At 36.2% G+C, this 25556-nt stretch overlaps 1 protein-coding gene across 3 annotated transcripts in view; it reads right to left on the minus strand.

Moving 5' to 3' along the window:
* The window catches only part of ccny (cyclin Y), a 278342-nt gene that overhangs the window by 24346 nt on the left and 228440 nt on the right, over positions 1-25556 (minus strand). For 2 of the 3 annotated variants that reach the window (XM_069914412.1, XM_069914414.1), the window contains exons 5-8: positions 24297-24332; positions 24143-24200; positions 21440-21559; positions 19189-19355 (exon numbers count right to left, since the gene is read on the minus strand). In XM_069914412.1, coding sequence (XP_069770513.1) covers positions 19189-19355; positions 21440-21559; positions 24143-24200; positions 24297-24332 — 381 coding nt within the window. Of the gene's footprint in view, positions 1-963; positions 1098-19188; positions 19356-21439; positions 21560-24142; positions 24201-24296; positions 24333-25556 lie in introns of all 3 variants that reach the window. The other variant, XM_069914413.1, reaches the window with a different exon arrangement.

The following is a 25556-nucleotide window of genomic DNA, read 5'->3' on the forward strand; positions in this document are numbered from 1 at the left end:
CTTTGTGAGGTTTTTCAGTTGGTTGTTTTTCCAGACTCTTTTGTGTAGTCTTCCAAAGGCGCTATTTGCCTTGGCGAGTCTGTTGTCTATCTCATTGTCGATCCTTGCATCTGATGAAATGGTGCAGCCGAGATAGGTAAACTGGTTGACCGTTTTGTGTGCCCGATGGAGATGTGGGGGGGCTGGTAGTCATGGTGGGGAGCTGGCTGATGGAGGACCTCAGTTTTCTTCAGGCTGACTTCCAGGCCAAACATTTTGGCAGTTTCCGCAAAGCAGGACGTCAAGCGCTGAAGAGCTGGCTCTGAATGGGCAACTAAAGCGGCATCATCTGCAAAGAGTAGTTCACGGACAAGCTTGCAGGCGCCTCAGATTGAAGAGACTGCCATCCGTGCGGTACCGGATGTAAACAGCGTCTTCATTGTTGGGGTCTTTCATGGCTTGGTTCAGCATATATATATATATATATATATATATACACACACATCTTAGGTGATATATATATATATATATATATATATATATATACATATATATCTTAGGTGATATATTTCCTTTTATTCCAATTTCATTTTATTCCAATTTCGTACTTTATCTTATCCCAAACGGTAATCAAGTGTTTCAACCATGGTGTCTCATTAAATCCAATTAATAGTTTTGAATTCTATATATATATATTCCTCTGCTAATCTCTTTCCTATTTCATCTAACTATTTTCACCCATGCTAGTTTTCCTACTCATTCAAAGAGAGAGGTAAGGGCGGGGTGCGGTGAGATGGCTTAGGTTGGTGATGTGAAAATACGCCTCTCTCGGCAGAATTAATTAAAACCCGAAAGGAAATTTAAAAAAAAACTGAGATATTAAGACTTGTTTTAAACTTATCTACATTGGCTATGAAGAAATCAAAGGCTCAAACTGCAAAGAAAACAACTACGAAAGAGTATGACTGAAGAAACGGGGCCTACCTTATCGATCGAGCCTGCTGACTTGCTTCCTCTCCCTCCAAGACTGACTCTCCCTCCAAGACTGACTCAGCAAGCGATGGCTAAGGTAAATGTTACACCAGCGCCACTTCCTCGGGGAGCCGACAGAGATGGCACTGGAGTTCAGAAGAGAGTCCTTGAGTTGCCATCACAAGAACAATTACGCATGAGCAAAACTTCGGATATGCGCACTACTGAATCAGCATCTCTGTATCAAACAATGGAGCCAGCTAATCCATGTCTACTAGCGTTGCTAGTTAGACTAGGGCTAAGCAAAAGGCTGGAAGACAGGTAAAACAGACTTAAACATTAACTGAGAAAGAAGTTTTAGAAGAAATGGAGGGAGCAGAATTAATATATTGTGGACACAGGCCCCAACCTATGCAAGGTATGGAAGAAGAGAAATTTGATGTTTTTCAAACTACACCTCAAACTGTAGACTCCTTAGCTCAATTTTCTATGCTTTCAGAACAAATTAAAGCATGGTCAACTCAAATGAATTGGCAATTTGTTTTTGTAAGATCCAAATCTAATACACAATTTGAATATCTTAAAGATGAAATAAGTTCTATTAAAGTTGATATTTCAAAATATGCTAAAACTATGGATAAAGTTAAAGCTAAAGTTCAGAAAATTGAAGATATTCAAGATTATCACCTTGATGTAGAACAATGTAAAGATACAGTAAATAAAATGGAAGATTTTTTTTTTACAGCCTGGGAAGTTCAAAAGAAGGAACTTTACAGAAAATTGATGTTATGGAAAATCATAGTCGTAGAAATAATGTTAAAATTGTTGGACTGCCTGAAGATTTTCAAAGTCCTAATCCAGCACAGTTTTTTCAAAAATGGATTCCTGAAATTTTCCAAATAGATTTAAATGTGATAGAGCTCATAGAGCTATCAGAAAGAAACTATTTCTGTTTTTCTAAGGGATGTTTTTGTTCTCGCGATGAATTATAAAGGAAACTTGGTATTAATGGAAATTCTGTATGTATGTATTATTAATTATGATTTTTTTTGTATAACAGATATGTGGTTGATATATGATTTTAATATTTGAACTTAGTTTTAAAGTGGATTTCATTTGTTAAATACATGTATTATGTTTGATTTAAATATATGTTTAAGGGTATTATTTTAGTATTGATTTTTTTGTTGTTAGTAATTTTTTTTGTTGTTAAGTTTTATCCTTTTTTTTGTAAGTGGGTTTTTTTCTATTTTATTTACAACATTGTTAATTAATTCTTCACTCTTTATTTTGGGGGGAGGGTTGGACTAATTTTAAATTAGATGATTAATGTTGTGTTATAATTATTGGGGGGGTTAATTTGTGTAGTTTAATGATGTAGTATTCTAATTTTTATTATCTTATTTTTTATTATTTCTTTAAATGTAATTTTTATTTTATTCATGTCATAAAATTTTAAATAAAGTTAAAAAAAAAGAAAGAAACTATTTCCGGGACAAACACCATGCTCTATCCTAATTAGATGTCTACATTACCAAGTTAAAGAAATGATATTAAGATTGGGAGTCCAAAATGCTAGAAAACAGCAAGGTCCCATAATGATTGGAAATAATAGAGTATTTTTTTATGCAGGTTTGAGTACGTCTATTGTTAAGAGAAGGAAAGAATTTAATCTGTTTTTTGGAAAAAGGGATATAAATTTGCTTTTTGATATCCAGCTATACTTAAAGTCTTTACTAGAGAAAATCAAACATGCTTTTTTACTGATGAGGATGAAGCTTTAGAATTTGCTACTTCACTGCCTGATTATAAATAATGCTACTCAAAGTCATTCTTTTGAAGAATCAAAACTTAGCCAAGATAACTTGCAAGATAGATCTCAGATGTTGGACGCCGAGAACCGATTGAGATTGATGATGATCAAGTAAACAAAGATCTTGAAGAAGCTTATCGTACTTGATAAAATGATGAAGGTGCTTTCTATATTATGTCTGGGGAAGGCAGGCTTTTTGTCCTCTCCTTCCACAGCCACGTGCCACTTAGTAGTGTCTTGCCGAAGAAACTTACCCCATCAAGGTTTTCCAAATGATAACCTCGCTCTTTTAGGTCACCACACAGTTCCTTTTTGTTTCAAGTGAATCATTAGGCAGCCAGTCCTCCCCTCTTACATGAACCACAAGGGCTTTGACTAGGCTGATCTAAGCACTCACAACTATCTTCCAAATGTGGTTTTCCATAAGCTTGCCAGCTTGTCTTGTTCCAGTCCCAACTGCTGCTGCTAACTGTAAAAGTGCAGAACTGATCTGTGTGTGTGTGTGTGTGTGTGTGTGTGTGTGTGTGTGTCTTTCTCTCTCTCTCTGCCCCTCTCAGAGAAAAAGCCTGTTTAACTTTCTCTGCTTGCAAAACCACATGACCCTCTTTACCTCATCATTATTAGATTGAGGTGTATATAAATTGGAATAAAAGGATCGTTCCTATCCCATCCAGACAGCCTGCGGCTCCAAACTACTCCTCCAATTTCTTTCATCTGTTGCTTTTCAAAACAACAATTCATTAGTGAAGTCTCTTCGGCACACCCCAAAGTATTTCCAAAGGCCCCGAGGAGCCGCCCTGTCTGGCTTGAGCAGAGCTCCAGTATTTTAAATAAGATCTGTTTTGAAGTGTTTGTATGTGACCTACACTAACAAACCTGCCCCAATTTATCTCCCAAAAATATATCTATATACAATACAAACACAACATAATCTGTCACATTATATATCAGTACTTTTTTTTTTGGGGGGGGCGGTTTTCTCTGTTTTTTTTTTAGGATTTCCTTGCTTTCTTTTTCTGGAAGATGTTACTTATTTTTATAAACTGCTGTGGAGCTGGGATGAGTGGCAAGATTGAATTATAGTCAATAACTCATGAGTAATCCATTTCTAGATTTATAATAGGGTGGTAAATTATTTAAATTTTGTAACTGATAATGTGAACGGGCTCAGTAATCCAATTAAGTGAAAAAAGATTTTAACTTATATTTTAAAATTGAAAGTTGATATTGCTTTTTTATAAGAGATTAATTTAATCAAAAAAGAATATCAAAAATTAAAAAAGAGAATGGGTTGGTCAAGTTATAGCTTCATCATTTAATTCTAAGGCAAAAGGAGCTGTTATTTTAATTAATAAGAAGTAATCTTTTAAATTACAATCTACTGTTATTGATTCTGTAGGAGGTTTGATTTAGTAAATTGTCAAATTCATTCAGAATTTTGGATGCTTATGAATATTTATACACCTAATGTAGATGATGAAAAATTTATTCAGGATTTTTTTTTCATCTTGAGGAAGCAAATCACAATATGATAATTGGTGGTGATTTAAATTTTTATTAACACCCATTATGGACAATTTGCAAAAATCAATAACTAGAACAAATTTAAATTTTTTTTTTAACTTTGATGAAGCATTTGAATTTAGTTGATATTTGGAGAAAATTAAATCTGAAAGAAAAGGATTATTCATTTTATTCTTATAGGTTTGATTCTTATTCCAAAATAGATTTCTTTTTAATTTCATCTCAATTACAAGGACAAGTTATACATGCAGAATATAAAACTAGGATTTTATAGATAATTTAGCTCTATTGATTCATTTTTAGATGGGGGTTTAATTCTTGGTTATTGAGTAATGTTGATTTTTGTAACTATATAAGAAACCAAATTCAGGTATATTTAGATACTAATATTGGTTCTGTTGGTAATAGATTTATTTTATGGGATGCTTTAAAAGCCTATTTAAGAGGTCAAATAATAAGTTATTCTACTAAAATTAAGAAAGATTATCTTAAAGAAGTAGATTAACTTGAAAAAGAAATAGAGATTTTAGATAAAAATTTGCAGAAAGATCCGTCTGAAAAGAAAAAGACAGATTTAATAAATAAGAAAATGTATTACAACTTGATGCAAACTTACAGAACAGAGATATTAGTTCAGAGATCTAGGCAGAAGTACTACGAATTGGGGAAAAGAGTGCATAAGGTCCTGACTTAGCAATTTGAAGATGGAACTGACATCAAGAACTATTAATGCTATTAAAAGAAAGTCAAAAATTACTTATAAACCTCAAGATATAAACGATTCTTTTATTCCAATTTATATACATCTCAATGTAATGATGATGAGGTAAGGATTAATAGTTTTTTAAAAATCTGAAATCTATCTTCCTTCTCTAAATTGCCAAGATCGCAAAGATTTAGATTCCTCATTTACAGTTAAAGAAATTATTAATGGTTTTAATTCTAGGCAAAATGGCAAATCTCCAGGGGAAGATGTTTTTCCATCTGAATTTCATAAGAAATTTAAATATTTGTTTTGAACCAAGCAGTAGAAACCCATTCTTTACCAGAATCCTTTTTGAATACAATTATAATAACTAAGAAAGATAGATTTTTTCAGAGCTGAATCTTATAGACCAATGTCACTATTAAATGTTAATTATAAAATTAAGGCTAAAGTTTTTGAATGCAATTATAACAGTAATACCTGAGAAAGATACTTATTAAGAGTTGAATCTTATAGACCAATTTCACTATTAAATGTTAATTATAAAATTATAGCTAAAGTTTTTGAATGCAATTATAACAGTTATACCTAAGAAAGATATTTATTAAGAGCTGAATCTTATAGACCAATTTCATTATTAAATGTTGATTATAAAATTATAGTGAAAGTTTCAGAGAATAAGCTTACTAAATATTTACCGAATTTAAGTCATTTAGACCAATCTGGATTTGTTAAAAATTGACACTCTGCAGATAATATTGCTAAATGAATTAGTTTAATTTATATATCTGAGAAGAAATCAGATTCAGCATTGGTTTTATCATTAGACGTTGAAAAGGCTTTCGATAGATTAGAATGGAGTTATTTATTTAAGGTGGTGGAAATATTTGGATTAGGATCTGTATTTATTAGCTGGATTAAAACTTCATGTAAAAATCCTTCTCTTAAATTCATGACTAATCGACAAATTTCTTCTGCTTTATCGCTAACTAAATCAATTAGCCAAGAATGTCCTTTGTCTCCGACTTTATTTGTTTTAGCAATTGAATCTTAGGCACAATTAATAAAACTATTAATATTAAAGGAATGAAAATTAATAGTGAGGAATTTAAGATAAATTTGTTTGCTGATGATGATTGATTTATATAACAGAATGTGAAAATACTTTACATTCATTGTTTATGAGATAAAAAGAATATAGTGAAACATCAGGTTATAAAATTTATTGGGGCATAAGTGAAATTATGCCATTGGTTGAGGGATGTTATATCAATGTAAACAGGTTGCCCAATTTAGGTAATCGATAATGGAATTAAATATTTAGGTATTAAAATTGATTAAAAAATTTGGACAATTTATAGAAATTGAATTTATATAAATTGGTTCAGAAGTGGAGAGAGTCAAGAACTTCAAATTCCTGGGTGTCAACATCTCTGAGGATCTGTCCTAGAGCTTTCACATTGATGCAATCACAAAGAAGGCTTGCCAGCGGCTATACTTTGTGAGGTGTCTGAGGAGATTTGGTATGACACCAAAAACTCTAAAAAAAACTTCTACAGGTGCACCATAGAGAGTATTCGGGCTGGTTGCACCACTGCCTGGTATGGAGGTGCCAATTCTCAGGACAATTTATATAAATTGTAAAATTAAAGATGATTTAAATAGATGGAATGATTTACCTATAACTTTAATAAATAGAGTAAATTGTATTAAAATGAATATTTTTACAATATTTTTCAATTTATTCCTTGTCAAAATTTTTTTAAAGGATTTAAATTCAATTATTAGGAAATGTTTGGAAAAATTAACTTGGAAATTTGAATGAGGAGGCTTATCCAACTCCTACATTTTCAAAATTATTATAAAACTGCTCAATTGAAATTTATTAGTGGAATGCTTGATTTAGATAAATTTTTAATGTGGGCTAAGATAGAATTAATTAAAATAGATGAAAAAAAATTAAATATAAATGGAATTCAAAAGTATTAATTGGTAGTAAGGATCCACCTATATTGAAACATTTAATTGAATTATGAAATAAAATAGATTGAGATAAGTGCGAAAGGTATGATATCACGTAAAACGCCTTTATATCAAAATAAACTCTTTCCTTTTACTCTTAATAATCAATTTTTGAAGATATGGAATCACTGGGGATTAAAACAATAGAAGACTGTTTTGAAGCTGGTAATTATATTCTTTTCAATGAATGAAGAAAAAATATAATGTCCCGAATAATACTTTTTTTGTTATTATGAAGTTAAAGCTTTTCTAATCGATGTTAGGCCGAAATTTAAGTTTACCTCGACAGTCTGAATTAGAAATGTTGATTACTAAAGGAGATAAATAAATTTATTTCAGTAATATAAAAATGTATACCTGTGGCCCCTCCCACAGGCTCCTGAATAAAGGTGACTATTCCACAGCCCCCTCCCCAGAGCAGTACAGTCAAGCAGCATGGATGTGCCTTTGTTCTATAGCAAATAAAAGCCTATAAGTTTGCTCAACTTCAGACTTTTGGAGTAATTTTTTTTTTTAATTTTTTTTTTTCACACCATAAATCACAATAGCCATGATATACACTTTTTCTTTTCCACACATTTACAGTGACTTTTTCTCCCCCCCCCCCTCCTCCCAAGCCACCCCCCCACCCCCCCCTCTCATCCATTTTAGGTATACAATCTAGGTTGCATTAATTCAGTCAGACAATGTTGTCATTCAACAAAAATATACCAGAAATTCTACTGAGTCCATTCTTTTCTTTTCTTCTCCTTCCATCAACTTAGGTAATGTTTGTTCCCGGTAGGTTTTCGCTATTGTATTTAATGTAAGGCTCCCATACTTGTTCGAATATTTCAATATTATTTCTTAAACTATATGTTATTTTTTCGAATGGAATACATTTATTCATTTCTATATACCATTGTTGTATTTTCAAATTATCTTCCAATTTCCAGGTTGACATAATACATTTTTTTGCTACGGCTAGGGCTATCTTGACAAATCTTTTTTGTGCATCTTCCAAGTCAATTCCAAGTTCTTTATTTTTTATGTTACTTAGGAGAAAGATCTCTGGATTCTTTGGTATATTGTTTTCTGTTATTTTATTTAATATCTGATTGAGATCATCCCAAAATTTTTCTACTCTCTCACATGTCCAGATTGCATGAATTGTTGTTCCCCTTTCTTTTTTACATCGAAAACATCTATCAGATACTGTTGGGTCCCATTTATTTAACTTTTGCGGTGTAATGTATAGTCTGTGTAACCAATTATATTGTATCATACGCAGCCTCGTATTTATTGTATTTCTCATCGTTCCAGAACATAATTTCTCCCATGTTTCCTTTTTTATCTTTATATTTAAATCTTGTTCCCATTTTTGTTTAGTTTTACCATTTGTTTCCTCATTCTCCTTTTCTTGCAGTTTGATATACATATTTGTTATAAATCTTTTGATTAACATTGTATCTGTAATCACATATTCAAGGTTACTTCCCTCTGGTAAACTCAAATTGCTTCCTAATTTATCTTTCAAGTAGGATCTCAGTTGGTAATATGCCAGCGCTGTATCTCCAGTTATATTGTACTTATCTCTCATTTGTTCAAAGGATAAGAATCTACTTCCTGAAAAACAATTTTCTATTCTTTTAATCCCTTTTTTTTCCCATTTTCTAAAGGAAAGGTTGTCTATTGTAAAAGGGAGTAGCTTATTTTGCGTCAATATTAGTTTTGGTATTTGATAATTTATTTTATTTCTTTCTACATGAATCTTCTTCCATATATTGAGGAGATGGTGTAATACTGGAGAAGTTCTATGTTGTACCAATTTTTCGTCCCATTTATATAATATGTGTTCAGGTATCTTTTCCCCTATTTTATCTAATTCTAGTCTCGTCCAGTCTGGTTTTTACCTTGTTTGATAAAAATCTGATAGGTACCTTAATTGTGCGGCTCTATAATAATTTTTGAAGTTTGGCAATTGTAAGCCTCCTTGTTTATACCATTCTGTTAATTTATCTAGTGCTATCCTCGGTTTCCCCCCTCTCCATAAAAATCTCCTTATTATTTTCTTTAACTCTTTGAAGAATTTTTCTGTCAGTTGTATTGGCAATGCCTGAAATAAGTATAGTATCCTTGGAAAAATGTTCATTTTAATACAGTTTATCCTTCCTATCAGTGTTAGTGGTAGTTCTTTCCAATGCTCTAAATCGTCCTGTAATTTTTTCATTAGTGGATTGTAATTGAGTTTATATAATTGGCCTAGATTTTTGTTTATTTGCACACCTAGGTATCTTATTGCCTGCATTTGCCATCTGAATGGGGATTCCTCCTTAAATTTTGAGAAATCCGCGTTATTCATAGGCATTGCTTCACTTTTATTTACGTTTATCTTGTATCCCGACACTTCTCCATATTCCTTCAATTTCTTATATAGTTCTTTTATTGATAGTTCTGGTTCTGTTAAGTACACTATCACATCATCCGCAAATAGACTGATTTTATATTCCCTGTCTTTTATTTTTATTCCTTTTATATTATTATCTATTCTTATCGATTCTGCTAGTGGTTCTATAGCTAGCGCAAACAATAATGGTGATAGTGGGCATCCCTGCCGCGTTGACCTGCTTAAGTTAAATTGCTTTGATACATGTCCATTTACTGTCACTTTCGCTAACGGTCCCTCATATAATGCTTTAATCCAATTAATATACTTCTCCGGTAAACTGAATTTTTGCAATACTTTGAACAAGTAATTCCATTCTACTCTGTCGAAGGCCTTCTCTGCGTCTAAAGCAACTGCTACTGCCGGTGCTTTATTTCCTTCTACTGCATGAATTAAGTTAATAAATTTACAAATATTGTCTGTTGTGCGTCTTTTTTTGATAAATCCAGTTTGGTCTAAATTTACCATTTTCGGTACCTGTTCTGCTAATCTGTTTGCTAATAGTTTAGCTATTATCTTATAATCTGTGTTTAGCAGAGATATTGGTCTATATGACGCTGGTGAGAGTGGATCTTTCCCTTGTTTTAGTATCACTGTAATTATTGCTGTTTTACATGAATCTGGTAAGTTTTGTGTCTCATCAATCTGGTTGATTACATCCAGGAGGGGCGGTATTATTAGATCTTTAAATGTTTTGTAGAATTCTATTGGGAGTCCATCCTCTCCTGGTGTCTTATTATTTGGTAAATTTTTTATTATCTCTTGTATTTCTACTGTTCCAAATGGTTCTGTTAATTTATTTTGTTCCTCTATTTGTAGTTTTGGTAGTTCAATTTTAGTCAAAAATTCATCTATTTTCCCTTCTTTCCCTTCGTTTTCAGTTCGGTATAATTGTTCATAGAATTCTCTGAAGTTTTCCTTAATTTCTTTTGGATTATATGTAATTTGTTTGTCTTTTTTCCTTGTTGCCAATACCATTTTCTTAGTTTGCTCTGTCTTAAGCTGCCATGCTAAGATTTTGTGTGTTTTTTCACCTAGTTCATAATATTTCTGTTTTGTCTTCATTATATTCTTCTCCACCTTATATGTTTGTAATGTTTCATATTTTATTTTTTTATCCGCCAATTCTCTTCTTTTGGTTGTATCTTCCTTTTTTGCTAATTTTTTTTCTATGTTTATTATTTCCCTTTCCAACTGCTCTGTTTCCTGATTATAGTCCTTCTTCATCTTGGTTGCATAACTTATTATTTGTCCTCTAATGAATGCTTTCATTGCGTCCCATAGTATAAACTTATCTTCCACTGATTCCGTATTTACTTCAAAGTACATTTTTAATTGTTTTTCAATAAATTCTCTAAAATCCTGTCTTTTAAGTAGCATGGGGTTTAATCTCCATCTATACATTCTTGGAGGGATGTCCTCTAGCTCTATTGCCAATAACAGGGTTGAGTGGTCCGATAATAGTCTAGCTTTATATTCCGTTTTCCTAACTCTCCCTTGAATGTGGGCTGATAACAGGAATAGGTCTATCCTTGAGTATGTTTTATGTCTAGTCGAGTAGTATGAGTATTCCTTTTCTTTTGGGTTTTGTTTCCTCCATATGTCCACAAGTTTCATTTCTTGCATTGATTTAATTATAAATTTGGTTATTTTGTTCTTCCTGTTAATTTCTTTCCCCGTTTTATCCATATTTGGATCCAAATTCAGATTGAAATCCCCTCCTATTAGTATGTTCCCTTGCGTATTAGCTACCTTCAAAAAGATATCTTGCATAAACTTTTGATCTTCTTCGTTAGGTGAATATATATTAAGTAGATTCCAAAGCTCCGAATATATCTGACATTTTATCATAACATATCTCCCTGCTGGATCTATTATTTCCTCTTCTATTTTAAATGGCACATTTTTGCTAATTAATATAGCCACTCCTCTTGCTTTTGAATTATACGATGCTGCTGTTACATGTCCTACCCAATCTCTCTTTAATTTCTTGTGCTCCAATTCAGTTAAGTGTGTTTCTTGGACAAATGCTATATCTATTTTTTCCTTTTTCAGTAAATTTAGTAGTTTCTTCCTTTTAATTTGGTTATGTATTCCATTAATATTTAGAGTCATATAGTTCAGCGTAGCCATTTTATATTTTGTTTATCTTCTCTTTCCGTTTTTCCATCATTACCTTTCCTCCTTTTCCATTTCTGTTTTCTTATTTTCAACTCTTTACCAGACAACATTCTTACAACATCCAACATTTTCCTTATTCTCCTATTTCTATCTTCTTTATCCCCAATCTCCCCTTCCCCTCCTGAGTTGTCCTTTATCCCTTGTCAGACAACCACATCTCCCCTCTCCATTTGGATTTGCAAATCCACTCGCAAACGTCAACTGATTTTGCAGTGACCGCTCTTTTCCCCCACCCAGCCCCCCCCAGAAAAGATTTCACTTTTTATATGTCACAAAGGTCACTCTTTTAATTCCCTCCTTATTCTCTCTATTCCATTACCTTCCCTTATTAATTCTTGTCTATACTATCTATGTTTTCCTCTAATTACAGATACTTTCACGTATGCCCATTGTCTCTATTCACTCTTATACCTCTTTACCCGCATACATATCAATCGTGGTCATTTTTACCCTCATTACCCGTCTTCATCCCTCAGTCTATTTTTGTCTTTACCCACATACATATCAATCGTGATCATTTTTGCTCTCATTACCCGTCTCCATCCCTCAGTTTATTTTTGTAATTGTTCTGCAAATTTTCGTGCTTCTTCTGGATCCGAGAACAGTCTGTTTTGTTGTCCTGGAATAAATATTTTCAATACCGCAGGATGCTTCAGTGTAAATTTATATCCTTTCTTCCATAAAATCGCTTTTGCTGTATTGAACTCTTTTCTCTTCTTTAGGAGTTCAAAGCTTATATCTGGATAAATGAAGATTTTTTGCCCTTTATACTCCAGTGGTTTGTTGCCCTCTCTTACTTTTTCCATTGTCTTCTCCAGTACCTTTTCTCTTGTAGTATATCTTAGGAATTTTACTACAATCGATCTTGGTTTTTGTTGTGGTTGTGGTTTAGGGGCCAATGCTCTATGTGCCCTTTCTATTTCCATTTCTTGCTGTAGTTCTGGACATCCTAGGGCCTTAGGGATCCATTCTTTTATAAACTCCCTCATATTCTTGCCTTCTTCATCTTCCTTAAGGCCCACTATCTTTATGTTATTTCTTCTGTTATAATTTTCCATTATATCTATTTTTTTGGCTAGTAATTCTTGTGTCTCTTTAGTTTTTTTATTAGATTCCTCCAATTTCTTTTTTAAGTCCTCTACCTCCATTTCTGCTGCTATTGCCCGTTCTTCCATCTTGTCCATTTTTTTCCCCATTTCTGTTAAGGTCATATCCATTTTATTTATTTTCTTTTCTGTGTTGTTTATTCTTCTTCTTAAATCATTGAATTCCTGTGTTTGCCATTCTTTAAATGACTCCATGTATCCTCTAACAAGAGCAAGTATATCCTTTACCTTGCCTTTCCCTTTATCTATTTCACTGTATTCTTCCTCTGGGTTGGCCATCTGTTGTTTCTTTGATGCCCTTTCCTCCTCTTCTTTCTTGTTTCCATTGTCTTCTGTGGTCTCTTCTTGCTGCAGGTGTTCTGCAGCTGTCGTTGCCGGCTGTGGAGATCGACTCCCCAGCTGGTCCCCCCTCCCATCGGTGTGTTTTTTTTCATGCGCGGTTGCGCACTTTTACTCGGCTCTGTGAGCCATTGTTGTAGTTCTTTTTCTACCGACCTGAGGTAGTGGGGTCCTCTCTCCACAGCGGGCCTCTTCGGACAGGTAAGGCCTTCACCTTTTTCCTCCGTTGTCTTCTCTTCCTCTCTTCTTTCCGTTGATTTTGATTTTTCTCCTTTTGTCTCCATCTTCTTTCCACCTTTATACTCACTTTTCTTTAACTTGTATTTCTGTGCCTTTGTATTTTCTCTTGTTTTTCCCGACTTTTCTGGAGAGGGCTGGAGTTCACCGTCCGGCCACTACTCCATCACGTGACTCCTCCCGACTTTTGGAGTAATTGACGGTGGATCATATACACCTATGACTGTGAGACCAAGCACAATTCCAATGCTATCTACAAGTTTGCCGATGACACCACAGTTGTCGGCAGAATCACAAACTGCAATGAGGAAATGTACAGGGATATATCAGTTCGCTGATAACAATCTTGTGCTCAATGTTAGCAAAACCAAAGAGACAATTGTGGACTTCAGGAAGAAGTCAGGGGAACACGACCCTATCCTCACTGAGGGTTCAGAAGTGGAGAGAGTCAAGAACTTCAAATTCCTGGGTGTCAACATCTCTGAGGATCTGTCCTAGAGCTTTCACATTGATGCAATCACAAAGAAGGCTTGCCAGCGGCTATACTTTGTGAGGTGTCTGAGGAGATTTGGTATGACACCAAAAACTCTAAAAAAAACTTCTACAGGTGCACCATAGAGAGTATTCGGGCTGGTTGCACCACTGCCTGGTATGGAGGTGCCAATTCTCAGGACAAGAATAAATTCCAGGGGATTATTAACTTGGCCTTGACATCAAAGGTACCAGATTTCACTCCATCAAGAACATTTACATGAGGTGGTGTCTTAAAAAAGCAGCCTCTATCCTAAAGACCCCCACCATCCAGGCCATGCCCTCTTCACTTTGCTACCATTGGGAAAAAGGTAAGGAGCCTAAAGATGAGCACTCTGGCACAAAGACAGCTTCTTCCCCGCTGCCATCAGATTCCTGAATAATCACTGAACCAAAGACACTGCTTTAATTTTCATGGACTATTATTTAAAAAAAAAATTATAGTAATGTTGTCAGATGGTTATAATATGAACATTTGCACTTGGACGCTGCTGCAAAAACCCTGAACTTCATGACAATACATTCTGATTCTGTTATAGTGTTGCATGTCTAAATAAAAAAAATAAAGGGCTCTTACGTTCCAGTGAGAATAAACCCAAACCTGTCCAATCCCTCTATTCTATGCAAAACCCTGGTAACCCTCCTGCACTCTTCTTTTGACACTTTTCTGTGTCATCCGGAATGAAACACCATAGTCTCAGTGCAGTCTAACCAATATTTGCATGGCTGCAACATGACATCCCAATGTTCTATGAAGGCAACCATACCAAATCCCTTCTTCATTATCATATCCACCAATTATGCCACTTCCAGCAAGTTATTGAGTTGCATCTGAAGCCTCTGTACATCAATGCTCCGAAGGACCCTGTCATTTACTCTATATCCTACCACATTCAACTTTTCAAAGACACCACAGATGCAATCAGAAATATCACTCATTCCCCACTGTTCTCTGCTTCTTGTCATCAAACCAACTTTTGGATCTAGTTTGATAACACACCCTGGATGCCGCCTACTGCCCTGCCTTCAACAATTTTCTTACTTAGCTGCTATGAAGCTGTAATTTACTTAAAATAAAAAAACATTTAAAATCTTAATATAAAAACTAATTTTCATGCTCTTGTCCCATGTCCATGCTCCCACTTCAGTAGTTGCAGCAACTAACATTACAAATACCGAGGCAGCACTGAAATAATTTCTGTGATACAGTTGAGACGCTAATATGTGTTCTTCAAATAGGATGTTGAAAAGCAGCCATATCAGAACAAGATTCTGATTCAGTTGTGCAACTTAACCATTGTGGCTTAAAACAAAAATGAGACTAATTGGTAGTACACTTGTCTACACTGAAATGGAAGTCAGTAAGGTCATTAAGATCATCTAACAGGATTCACTGAGAAAAATTGGAAGGTCAACTGTTATTTTTCCCCTCAGTGAATTAGACCTCTCAATGTTAAAAACAGCAAAGAACACACTCATCAGTTCTTCGGTATAAAGTCGAAGGGAGTACCTAATGCATTGTGAAACATAGGTTAAGGCCACAAGCAAGCTAAAAACATTTTTCTAAGGACCATGCAGGAGAAACTCAGCAGGTCAAACAGTATACTTATATAGCAAAGATAAAGATATACAACCAATGTTTTGGGCTTGAGCCTTTCATCAAGGTATAGCAAGGTGTAGGCAGGTGCCTGAATAAAATGGTGGGGGGAAGGAGCACAGTCCCACAGGTAGGAGGTGATAGGTAGATAAGGAGGGAGAGCACACCAGCCAACAAGGGAAGTTCAAGGTATCAACAAAACATAGACAGGTGCCAGAACATGATAGTCGGGGAGGGGGTAGGAGCTAGTCACCTGATCACAATGGTGGGGGGGCAGAGCAGAGGGGAGGAGCTAGATACCCAACAGTGGGGAGGGGCAGAGGGAAGAGCCAGGTGCCCAAACACAAAGGTGGGGGCAGTAGGGGGGAGAAGCAGACATCTGTTGGATTGTGGCCCTGTGCTCCTTCCATTCCCCACCATTTTCTTCAAGTGCCTGCCTACACTTTGCTTGTACCTGATGAAGAACTCAAGCCTGAAACATTGGTTATTTACCTTTATCTTAGCTATATAAAGGACACAGTTTGACTTGCTGAGTTTCTCCAGCATTGTGCTTTTACTTCAATCACTATGTCTGGAGACTTACGTGTTTTACTCCTTAAAAACATTCCTGACTGGTTGTTCATCCAAGGAGAGTTTAATTTCATAGAGTTGGCATTATAAAGGTACAAATTTACATATGAACAAAAAGGTAAAAATATGCATTATTAAGGACTATCTACCTGACTGAATCTCTTTTTTTTTTGGCACTAAACGAAACCATGAATATTTATTTTTCCTTTTATTATCTCTTTTTTGTCTAATGGTACTTTACAGAAATATAATGTATACTGTTATAATTGGTGTAGCTTTAGTACCTGTGTGGCAGCAACTGGTAAGGATTTTGGGGCATCTGTATATTGTATGTATGTTTCTGTTAATAGAAACACAGAAACATAGAAAATAGGTGTAGGAGTAGGCCATTTGGCCCTTCAAGCCTACACCGCCATTAATTTTGATCATGGCTGATCATCCACTCAGTACCCTGTTCCAGCTCTCTCTCCACACCCCCTAATCCCCTTAGTCACAAGTACTAAATTTAACTCTCTCTTAAATATAGCTATGGAACCGGCATCAATCACTTCCTGTGGCAGAGAATTCCATAAATTCACCACCCTCTGAGTGAAAAAATTCTTCTTCATCTCAGTCCTAAAGGACTTCCCCTTTATCTTTAAACTGTGACCCCTGGTTCTAAACTTGCTCAACATTGGGAACAATCTTCCTGCATCTAGCCTGTCAAATCCTTTAAGAATTTTGAATGCTTCTATTAAATATCCCCTTAATTGTCTAAACTCTCATTTCATTTCAAAGTACTTCAGAATGCTTGGAAAGGGAAGAAAACACTGGTACAAATTTTTGGTTGGCATATAGGCTCCCTGTTTTAAAATTCAGATATGTTGTAATCAAGAGGGATATTTCAGGTTACTTTTATGATCCACCGGTTGAACACAAGTTAACAATCACCCACACATAATGGGCATTTAAGCAGGTATCAGTGGACTCTGGAACCAGAGTAGATGGACAGCTAAAAATCTGAGCTTTCAGAAAAGTGGAAAGGAACAAAAGTGGAGGAAGAGTTCAATCTCTTGTTGCAGGTAAATTGCAAAATAGAGACATCATAAAATATATCAGCTTAATAAAAGTAATTTAAAAAACAAATTTTCTGTCCAGATGCAAATATTCTTGTTGAAGGAAAATACCAAACAAAGCTGTAACACAATGAGCCCTAGCTCATCATGGCACCACCTGTACGCATTACTAACTTGTGAATAAACCCAGTTCAGTTCGAGGGCTTCAGATGGTGCGGGAAAGAGCTGGTTGGATTCCAACTGCCACAGAAAAAGGGCCTTTACACATGTAAGGTGACTGAGTGGGGGTGCGGCAGGAGGGAAGTGGAAAACTTGGTGAAGCCTTGCTCTCTGGTTAAAGCAGATCCATCAATGCTATCAAAACTGCAAACTCCACACAGACAGCGCCCAAGGCCAGGATTGAATCTGGGTCTCTGCCGCTCTGAGGCCATGGCTGTAGCTGCACCACTGTGCCACTCTTACATTGTAAAAGCCGCCCTGGAAAATCCAACCCAATGTTTTCAGAAAGGTGCGTGATCCACATGTGGCACACATCAGAAATGAGGGCCTATTCTGTTTGTAATTCCCAATCACTGAAATATTTGTAGAGCTCACAAAAGTTCCAGAAATTTTTAAGTGCACTGCTGATGGATGAGAGAAAACAAAGCAATTGAAATCTTGGCAGGAGATCACCTCTGTTTACTGTGAAATCAAAAACCTTTATAATAATCTCATTAGTCATTTACTTGCAGAAAACAGAGGAAATATGCTACATTTATGTTGTCCTCTTTCATATTGGAAAAATTGTTTTGATCAAATGTATAAGGATAGCCTCCTGCTAAAAACAAAATACTGGAAATAGCAGTGAAGAAAAGGCTCTCAGAAAGGGAAAGAGAACTGTTGTGGTCAACAACTTTTATTCAGACAACACCTTGATTGTAGCCAGATGTTTCAAAGTTTTCCAAGAGTGCAAGAGCGAATAAAATTTGACATCAGGTCACGATGGAAGTAATACAAAGAATAACCATAAACTTGATGAAACAGATAAGTTTACAGAGGGTTCTAAAGGAAGAATTAGAATGAGAGAGAGTGAGAGAGAGAGAGAGAGAGAGAGAGTGTTAGTGTAGCGGTTAGCACAACTGTTACAGCGCCACCTGGGTTCGAATCCTGCGCTGTCTGTAAGGAGTTTGTATGTTCTCTCTGTGTCTGTGTGGGTTTTCCCTGGGGACTCCAGTTTCCTCCCTTCAAAACATACCAGGGGTTGTTGGTTAATTGGGCGTATTTGGATAGCATGACTTGTGGGCCAAAAGGGACTGTTACCGTGCTGTATGTCTAAATTTAAATTTAAAAAAATAAAATTTAGAGAGAGAGAGAGAGAGAGAGAGAGAGAGAGAGAGAGAGAGATAAAAAACAACTCCTTTCTCAATGTCCACTTGTACACATTAATTTTGTATATCAAGGGAAGAGGCTAGAGGAAGATGGTGTCCAGGATGAATTACAAGTGTACCCCACTTTAAGAAACTAGAGCATTTCTATGGAACCTTTTTTAAGCCAAAATGGCATTAAGCAAAGATTTCTGTGGGAAAAATTTTCAAGTATTCCCACACCCAAAAAATAACCTACCAAATCATACAAAATAATACATAAATCCTGAAATAACATTAAATATAGTAAAAGCAGGAATTATATGATAAATATACAATATATAAAATAGAAATAACATATGTACAGTGCAGTTTCACTTACCGAATCAGGAAGAAAACTGGCCCACCGGCTGCCCTGTAACTGCCCCACCAGCCATATGCTGACAGCCCTACCAGTCGTCCTGTGACTGCCCCACCGGCCGTGTGCTGACAGCCCTACCAGCTGCCCTGTGACCGCCCCACTGGCTGCCCTGTGACAGCTCCACAGTTCCCAGGAAAGGAGCTGCTTGAGGTGCACGTGCAGCCTCTATAACGGCTTGCATTTTTTTTGTAAAAGCGAAAACCCTTTCGTAAAAGCAAATACAGCTTTCTTTGTAAAAGCACATTTTCGCAATTTGAGTATCGTAAAACGGGGTATACCTGTATGCCAAATTTAAATATGAATTGAAAAGTGAGTGTTACAAAGTTTGAAATTACTACTGAATAAATTTTTCATCAACGGAACTTACATGTCTTCCACTGTGATATCCTTAAGGATTTGGCAGTAGTCCACATTCCAAACAGCTTGATCGTCCCATACCTTGGATGCAAGCAAGATAGCTCCCAACACAATCCGTTTCCAGTTACTAGGGCAAATATCAATCTCTGCATACGTTAGGAGTCGCTCAAGATACACCTGAAAACAGTTAATTAAAAGATAGTCCATCTCTTGTACAGTACGTTTTCTCATATCCGAAAGGCTTGGGACCAGACGTTTTTCAGTTATTTGTTTTATCGATTATCAGAATAATGGCTTTGAGCAGCTCAGTAGCATCAGCAGAATACTTGTATTAGTGGTAAAACAACAAGAAAAAACAAGGCGAGCCTTTGAGCATGAGATAATGTTTAATACGTACCAAAAAACTTTATCTCTGCTTACAAAGTGAGATAAATGCAGCACCAAACACTAGAAATTCTTTTTTTCAACTTGTGACATCATGTCAGCACCGCAAAAAGTTCAGTTTTTGGATCTTTTTGGTATTCAGAATTTTGGATATGGGGAAATGTACTGTATCAATAATTTTTTTTTCCCCTCCCAACCCAAAGTTTTTGGCTGGGATATGGAAAAGGTGAGCTGAGTATGTATTGCACTGGAATTCAACATTAGCCACCACTAGTCAATGTTTCACGATTAGTCCATTAGACAAAAGCAGAAATAGGCTGTTTAGCCCATCGAGTCTGCCCTGCCATTACTCCATGTGCTGTGAAGTTCTCCATATTCTGTGTAAAGAACTTTGCGTCACAATAGAGGTTATTCATTTTACTCTCAGCCTTCTTTCTGAAGAGTTGTTTCAACCACATATTTTAAAAAAAATCAAAAAGAGCTGTTTTTTTAAAATACAGAATTGAAAAGCTAAGAACAAAAACGTGCCTGTTGTGAACCAATATTGCATTGACTGCCAATCTCTTTTATGCTAAACTTAGATTTTTAATCAAAGTTCATTTATTGGTTGACTTGAAAAAACCATAGCCATTTCATTGATCAGGCGTAATCAACTGAAGAGGGATCATGGACAAAGCAACTTCAGTGATTCTAATTCACTACATTGACTCTCCTCGGAGAATTCAAAAAGACATTGTGACTGAGCCTTTAAAATTAGAGATATGCTAAAATGCCCTGCAATTTTCAAGGAGGGAGGAAAAGGAAAAACAAGTAATTAAGAAATAATTACTCTGTGGATACACCATAACTAATAGTTTAACAATTAGGAATGGCAACATGAGAACATAGGAAATAGGAGCAAAAGCAGCCCATCAAGCTTGCTACTTCAATTCAATAGAAGAAGGCATATCTGTCTCCACCTACTTGCCTTTTCTTCATAGCTCTTTATTCCCATACTATGCAGAAATCTATCTAATTCTGTTAAGATTTCCCCTTGGCTTTGTACAAGACAACAGTGATAAAAATGTGAGCAATTTAGCCCAAGGCCATTTGTTCTATTTCATAAACCGAATAAACCTAATAAACTTAACTGCACCGGGACCCAGTCAGAATATTTTTCCGATTAGTACGGAAGGGCAAGGTCCAAGACTCACGACACAATCTTGAGAAAGAATAGGGGATTCCCTTGGCTTCATTCAATCCATTTTGTCCACCACTAGCTGGTGAAATAGAGCAGGGAAAAAGGAAATAATATATGAATTTGGCACATTTTCTGGACTCTCCATAACATATTGAAATTTACAAATTACATTATTTGTGAAATCCAATTGTTATTGTTTTATAGGAGAATGCAATAAATAGAGAAATCTGTCAAAGGAAGCACCCATAAGGTGCAAATGGATGACTAGTTGTGTGAATGGAAGGAAACTGGTGAGAACACTCATTAAGCCTTGAGTTTTCTCCATTGAGGGGCGGGGGTTGGAATTTTCAGAGGTTACAAAGGCAATTTCTTGAACAGTTTGTTTCTATTCACAGGAGGAAGGTATCAGATCTAAGGAATGAGGTCAAACAATATCACCCTTAAAAAACACTAAATGTAACATCATTAGCTTTAACAGTAGGATATGAATATTATTCAAAATAAACACCCTTGGAAAAGGCTTGATAGAAGTGAACTGAAAGACATCAGATAGCTTGGAATCAAAGACTGGCAATTAAATGATAAATAGCCCATGAAAGATTAACACAAAATCATACACATTTGAATCAGTTAATATACATTGGCCACCAGCAAGAGCAAATATGAACTTAATCATGGCGAAACAGTGCATACTCACCAAAGTTACAATAGCACATTCTGCAGTGAGCTGAGCCGCACTGAATAACGTTCGAACGAAACGATATATCTGTTTCTGTTCCGGATCATGTCGGTCATAATCTACTGGCATTTCTGTTTTCTGTCAAAATAAAAGGAATTATTATCAGATGATTTTAAATCATAAAAATCATTCAAAAAAATAAAGGTACAAATAAGTCTCAAAGAGACACGGTTTACAAATATTTTGCTTTGTGCCATAATACCTTTCTCTAAATGGCGCCAATTCATGATGGATTATTGTTTCAAGAGAATTTGGCAAGGTAGAAACTTGATGGGAGGCATCAGCACATGGGAGCTAGATCTGCAGGGAGGCTGATGTCAAACCTGTCCTTGCCATGCATTTTTGGACAACACATTTGCACAGCTGCCTCATATTACAGTGACCTGGGTGTGATCCTGACCTCTGATGCCATCTGCATGGAATTTGCATGTTCCCCCTGGGTTCCCACCAGGCGCTTTGGTTTCCTCCCACATCCTAAAACCGTGCAGGTAAGAGGATTAATTTGGCCACTGTAAATGACCACCTGAATGGGCATGAATGGTAGATTCTGGGCAGAGAAGCAAAATTGATGGGAATGTGGGGTGAATAAAATGGGTTAGCTGAATGGTCAGCACAGACTCAGTGCACTGAGGTGTCTGCTTCTATGTTTTATATCTCCATGATATAGGAAAGCTGTAGGAAGGATAACGTTAAGCAAGAAAGGACATTAAAAATATTCATCAGAATATTAGAGACTGGAAGGTTTGGATTATAAGGAAAGGCTGGGACTGTAGGAGGCTGAGGAGGGGGCATAGATAAGGGGAAGAGTCATGGTCTTTTTCCCATGGTAGGGAAATCAAAACTGGAGAGCATAGATTTAAGATGACAAATAGGAGGGTAATATAACTTATCACCTGGCTAAGAAGATTATGCAGGAGGGAGGGCTCTGATATTTGGGACCATTGTTGTTTGTCATCTACATCATCAATCTAGATGACAATGTGGTTAAATTGGATCAGTAAATTTGCAGATGGCACAAAGATTGGGGATGTAGTGGTCAGTGAGGAAGGCTTTCAAAGCTTGCAGCAGGATCTGGACCAGCTGGATAAATAGGCTGCAAGATGGCACATCAAATTTAAGACGGACAAGTGTGGGGAGTTGCACTCTGAGAGGACTAGCCAGGGTAGGACTTACATTGCAAATGGTAGGGCACTATACTAGGCAGTAGAGTATCAGGATCGGGAATACAGATACACAGTTCCTTGAAGATGGCATCACTGGTAGATAGGAATATAAAGAGAGCTTTTGGCATATTGACTTTTATAAATCAAAGTATTGAGTGCAGGAGTTGGGATGTTATGTCAAATTTGTACAAGCCACTGGTGAGGCCAAATTTGGATTATATATTTTGTACAGTTTTGGTCACCTAACTGAAGGAAAAATATTATCAAAATTGAAGGAGTGCAGAGAAAATTTGCCAGATCTTGAGCAGCTGAATTACAGGGAAAGGGTGAATAGGTATGGACTTAATTCCCTGTCGCGTTTTCATAGAGGTATACAAAATTCTGAGGGGTATAGATAGGGTAAATGCAAACAGGCTTTTTTCCACTAAGGTTGGGTGAGACAAGAAAAAGAGGACATGGATTAAGAGTGAGAGGTGTAAAATGTAAAATTTAAGGGTATCAGTAAAGGGAACTTCTTCACTCAGAGAGTGGTGAGTGTGTGGAATGAGCTGGCAACAGAAGAGGTGGATTCAGCTTCAAGTAGGCAGGTCCGGGTTCAGGTCGATCGGAACAGGCGATAAAATAGTTTGGCACAGACAGAGGAGTTGAAGGGCCTGTTTCTGAGTTGTACTGCTCTCAGGCTCTATGAGGGGAAAAGATTTAAAAGGGGCACATTTTTCATTCAGAGGTTGGGATATATACATTTTAAAATTAACATGGTCGAAACTGATTCCAGTCCAATCACACCCAGTTAACCCACAACCCTGTATGTTTTGGAAGAAAATGGACCGAGCATCCATAGGAAGTGGGAGAGGTGGAGACAACTATAACATTTAAAGGACAGTTAGGCAGGTACCTGGATAGGAAAAGCTCAGGGGGATAAATGCTTAACACAGTTAGCTGGGAATAGCTTGCATAGACAATTTGGTCAGAATGGACGAATTGGGCCAAGACCTGTTCCTGTGCTATAAAATTCTATGACTTCAACAAAGGATAATTGAATTCATTACACATCAGGGTTATTAAAGTAGAAGCTACAACTCCTGGCGAATTCAAACTGAACCGAGATGCTCCAATGTTAACTGAAGAAGGTTCACATTCAGCCAAAGTGTGTGCCAACCAAAGCATTTGGGTTGTTTCTGAATTGATTAAACTAATGGAATAGCCGCAAAACATTTTTAAAAATTTCACTCTCTGGTCTTTTAGCAAAGGTTACACAGGACAGCTATCAAATGAGGGAGAAACAAAGGCAGTGTTGATCAGTGTCACTGTCAGGTTCTTTGTGTAAAGGCTGAAGGACAGTAATGGTCTGGTCAGAAGAAGGGTCAAACGATCTGATCATATTGAAGGGGCTTAAACAGAGGGAAAGGACTGGAGGATTGCAAGTATTGCCTAGTATCATCCCATCTCAAAACTGGGCTCATTCAACACCACAGTAAACACAGAGAAAAATACTAACCGACAAAGGGTGCAGCTTCTCATCAAATATATCTAGCAACATTCGTCCGTCTGAATCTCTGAGGAAAAATGTGATAGCAATATTGGATTGTAAATAGATGATTAATAAGGATCCAATAACAGTTTAAATTAATTATTTTAGAAAGCCAACCTACCTGTTTCTGATGTGGTAATATATTGCAAGAGCTACACTATAAAGAAAAATAAGTTTTAGCATCAAATTTGAAGCATATCAACAGTCTTTAACTGTAGATGACATTGTTAATATCACCTGCACATCAATGGTAAACTGAACCCACTGGAATGACAGAGTGGGAGCAAATCTGTCTTTGTGCAAGTATAAATTTAGTATAAAGAACTGATGGTTTCCACTTAGCACAAAGATTTAAATCAGAATCTGCGAGGCAGGGCAAATTTTATTGGAGTTCCCTGCATTCAGATTTTTATCAAACTTCAGAATGAATTGGTGGAATACTGAATTCTGATGAATGGGTTTGAAAAGCTGGCTCCCAGTTTGGAGATTTGAGGGACGAGATTAATGTTGGACACTTCTGAGCTACAATATTATAGTGATGCAACAAGACTGCGGGCACAGAATTTTCATAAAATATCAGCTTAAATACCCAATCCTGCACATTCCCTCAAAAGAACAAAAAACTGAGAGAGTTGAAACAACATTGAGGAGTCACTATGGAAACACATGCACTGGAAAGAAAGCAGCAGCTCGAAAATTGCTGAGAGATTCCCTGATTTCTCACAATGGCTCCAGCACTGTCGTGAGTGACAGGGTTCAAACAGCCAAATTTCATCTGTTGGTCTCCAGAAGACGAGGCATTCTCTCAAAGCTTCATTAATAGAATATCAGAAAGTGGTAAAAGCATATAAATCTGCTGGTTTCAATAATAGGGAATCTGCTATTTTCTATAAGGAGTCTGTGTCTGCATGTTTCCTTTGGGCCGGAAGGGCCTGTTAACGTGCTGTATGTCTAAATTTAAAAATTAATGAGGCAGAATCCCTAAGTATAACTAAGCTGTAGACCTGTGGTTTTCAAACTGCCTCTTAAACTCACAATCCCCATGCCATAAGTGCTCTGCGATTAGTAAGGGATTGCTTAAGGTGGTATGTGAGTGGAAAGAAAAAGATTTCAATTGTACCTAATTGACTTGTTACGTGCACGGTTTCAAAACTCCAAAGGAAATGGGCCAATGACAATTTTTCTCAACCAAAATATTTCAGTAACAATTGGGTCCAGAACAGTGATTCTCAACCTTTCTCCCCTCCTCCCCCCTCACATACTACCTTAAATCACAGAGCATTTATGGCATAGGGATTATTTAAAGTGGAATGTGAGTTTAGGGGGCAGTTTGAAAACCACTGATGTAGGGACAAGATATTCTTTATTTCTCTGAGTTTTT

This window comes from Narcine bancroftii, chromosome 1 (assembly GCF_036971445.1).
Source record: "Narcine bancroftii isolate sNarBan1 chromosome 1, sNarBan1.hap1, whole genome shotgun sequence".
In the NCBI taxonomy this organism is placed as follows: Eukaryota; Metazoa; Chordata; class Chondrichthyes; order Torpediniformes; family Narcinidae; genus Narcine; species Narcine bancroftii.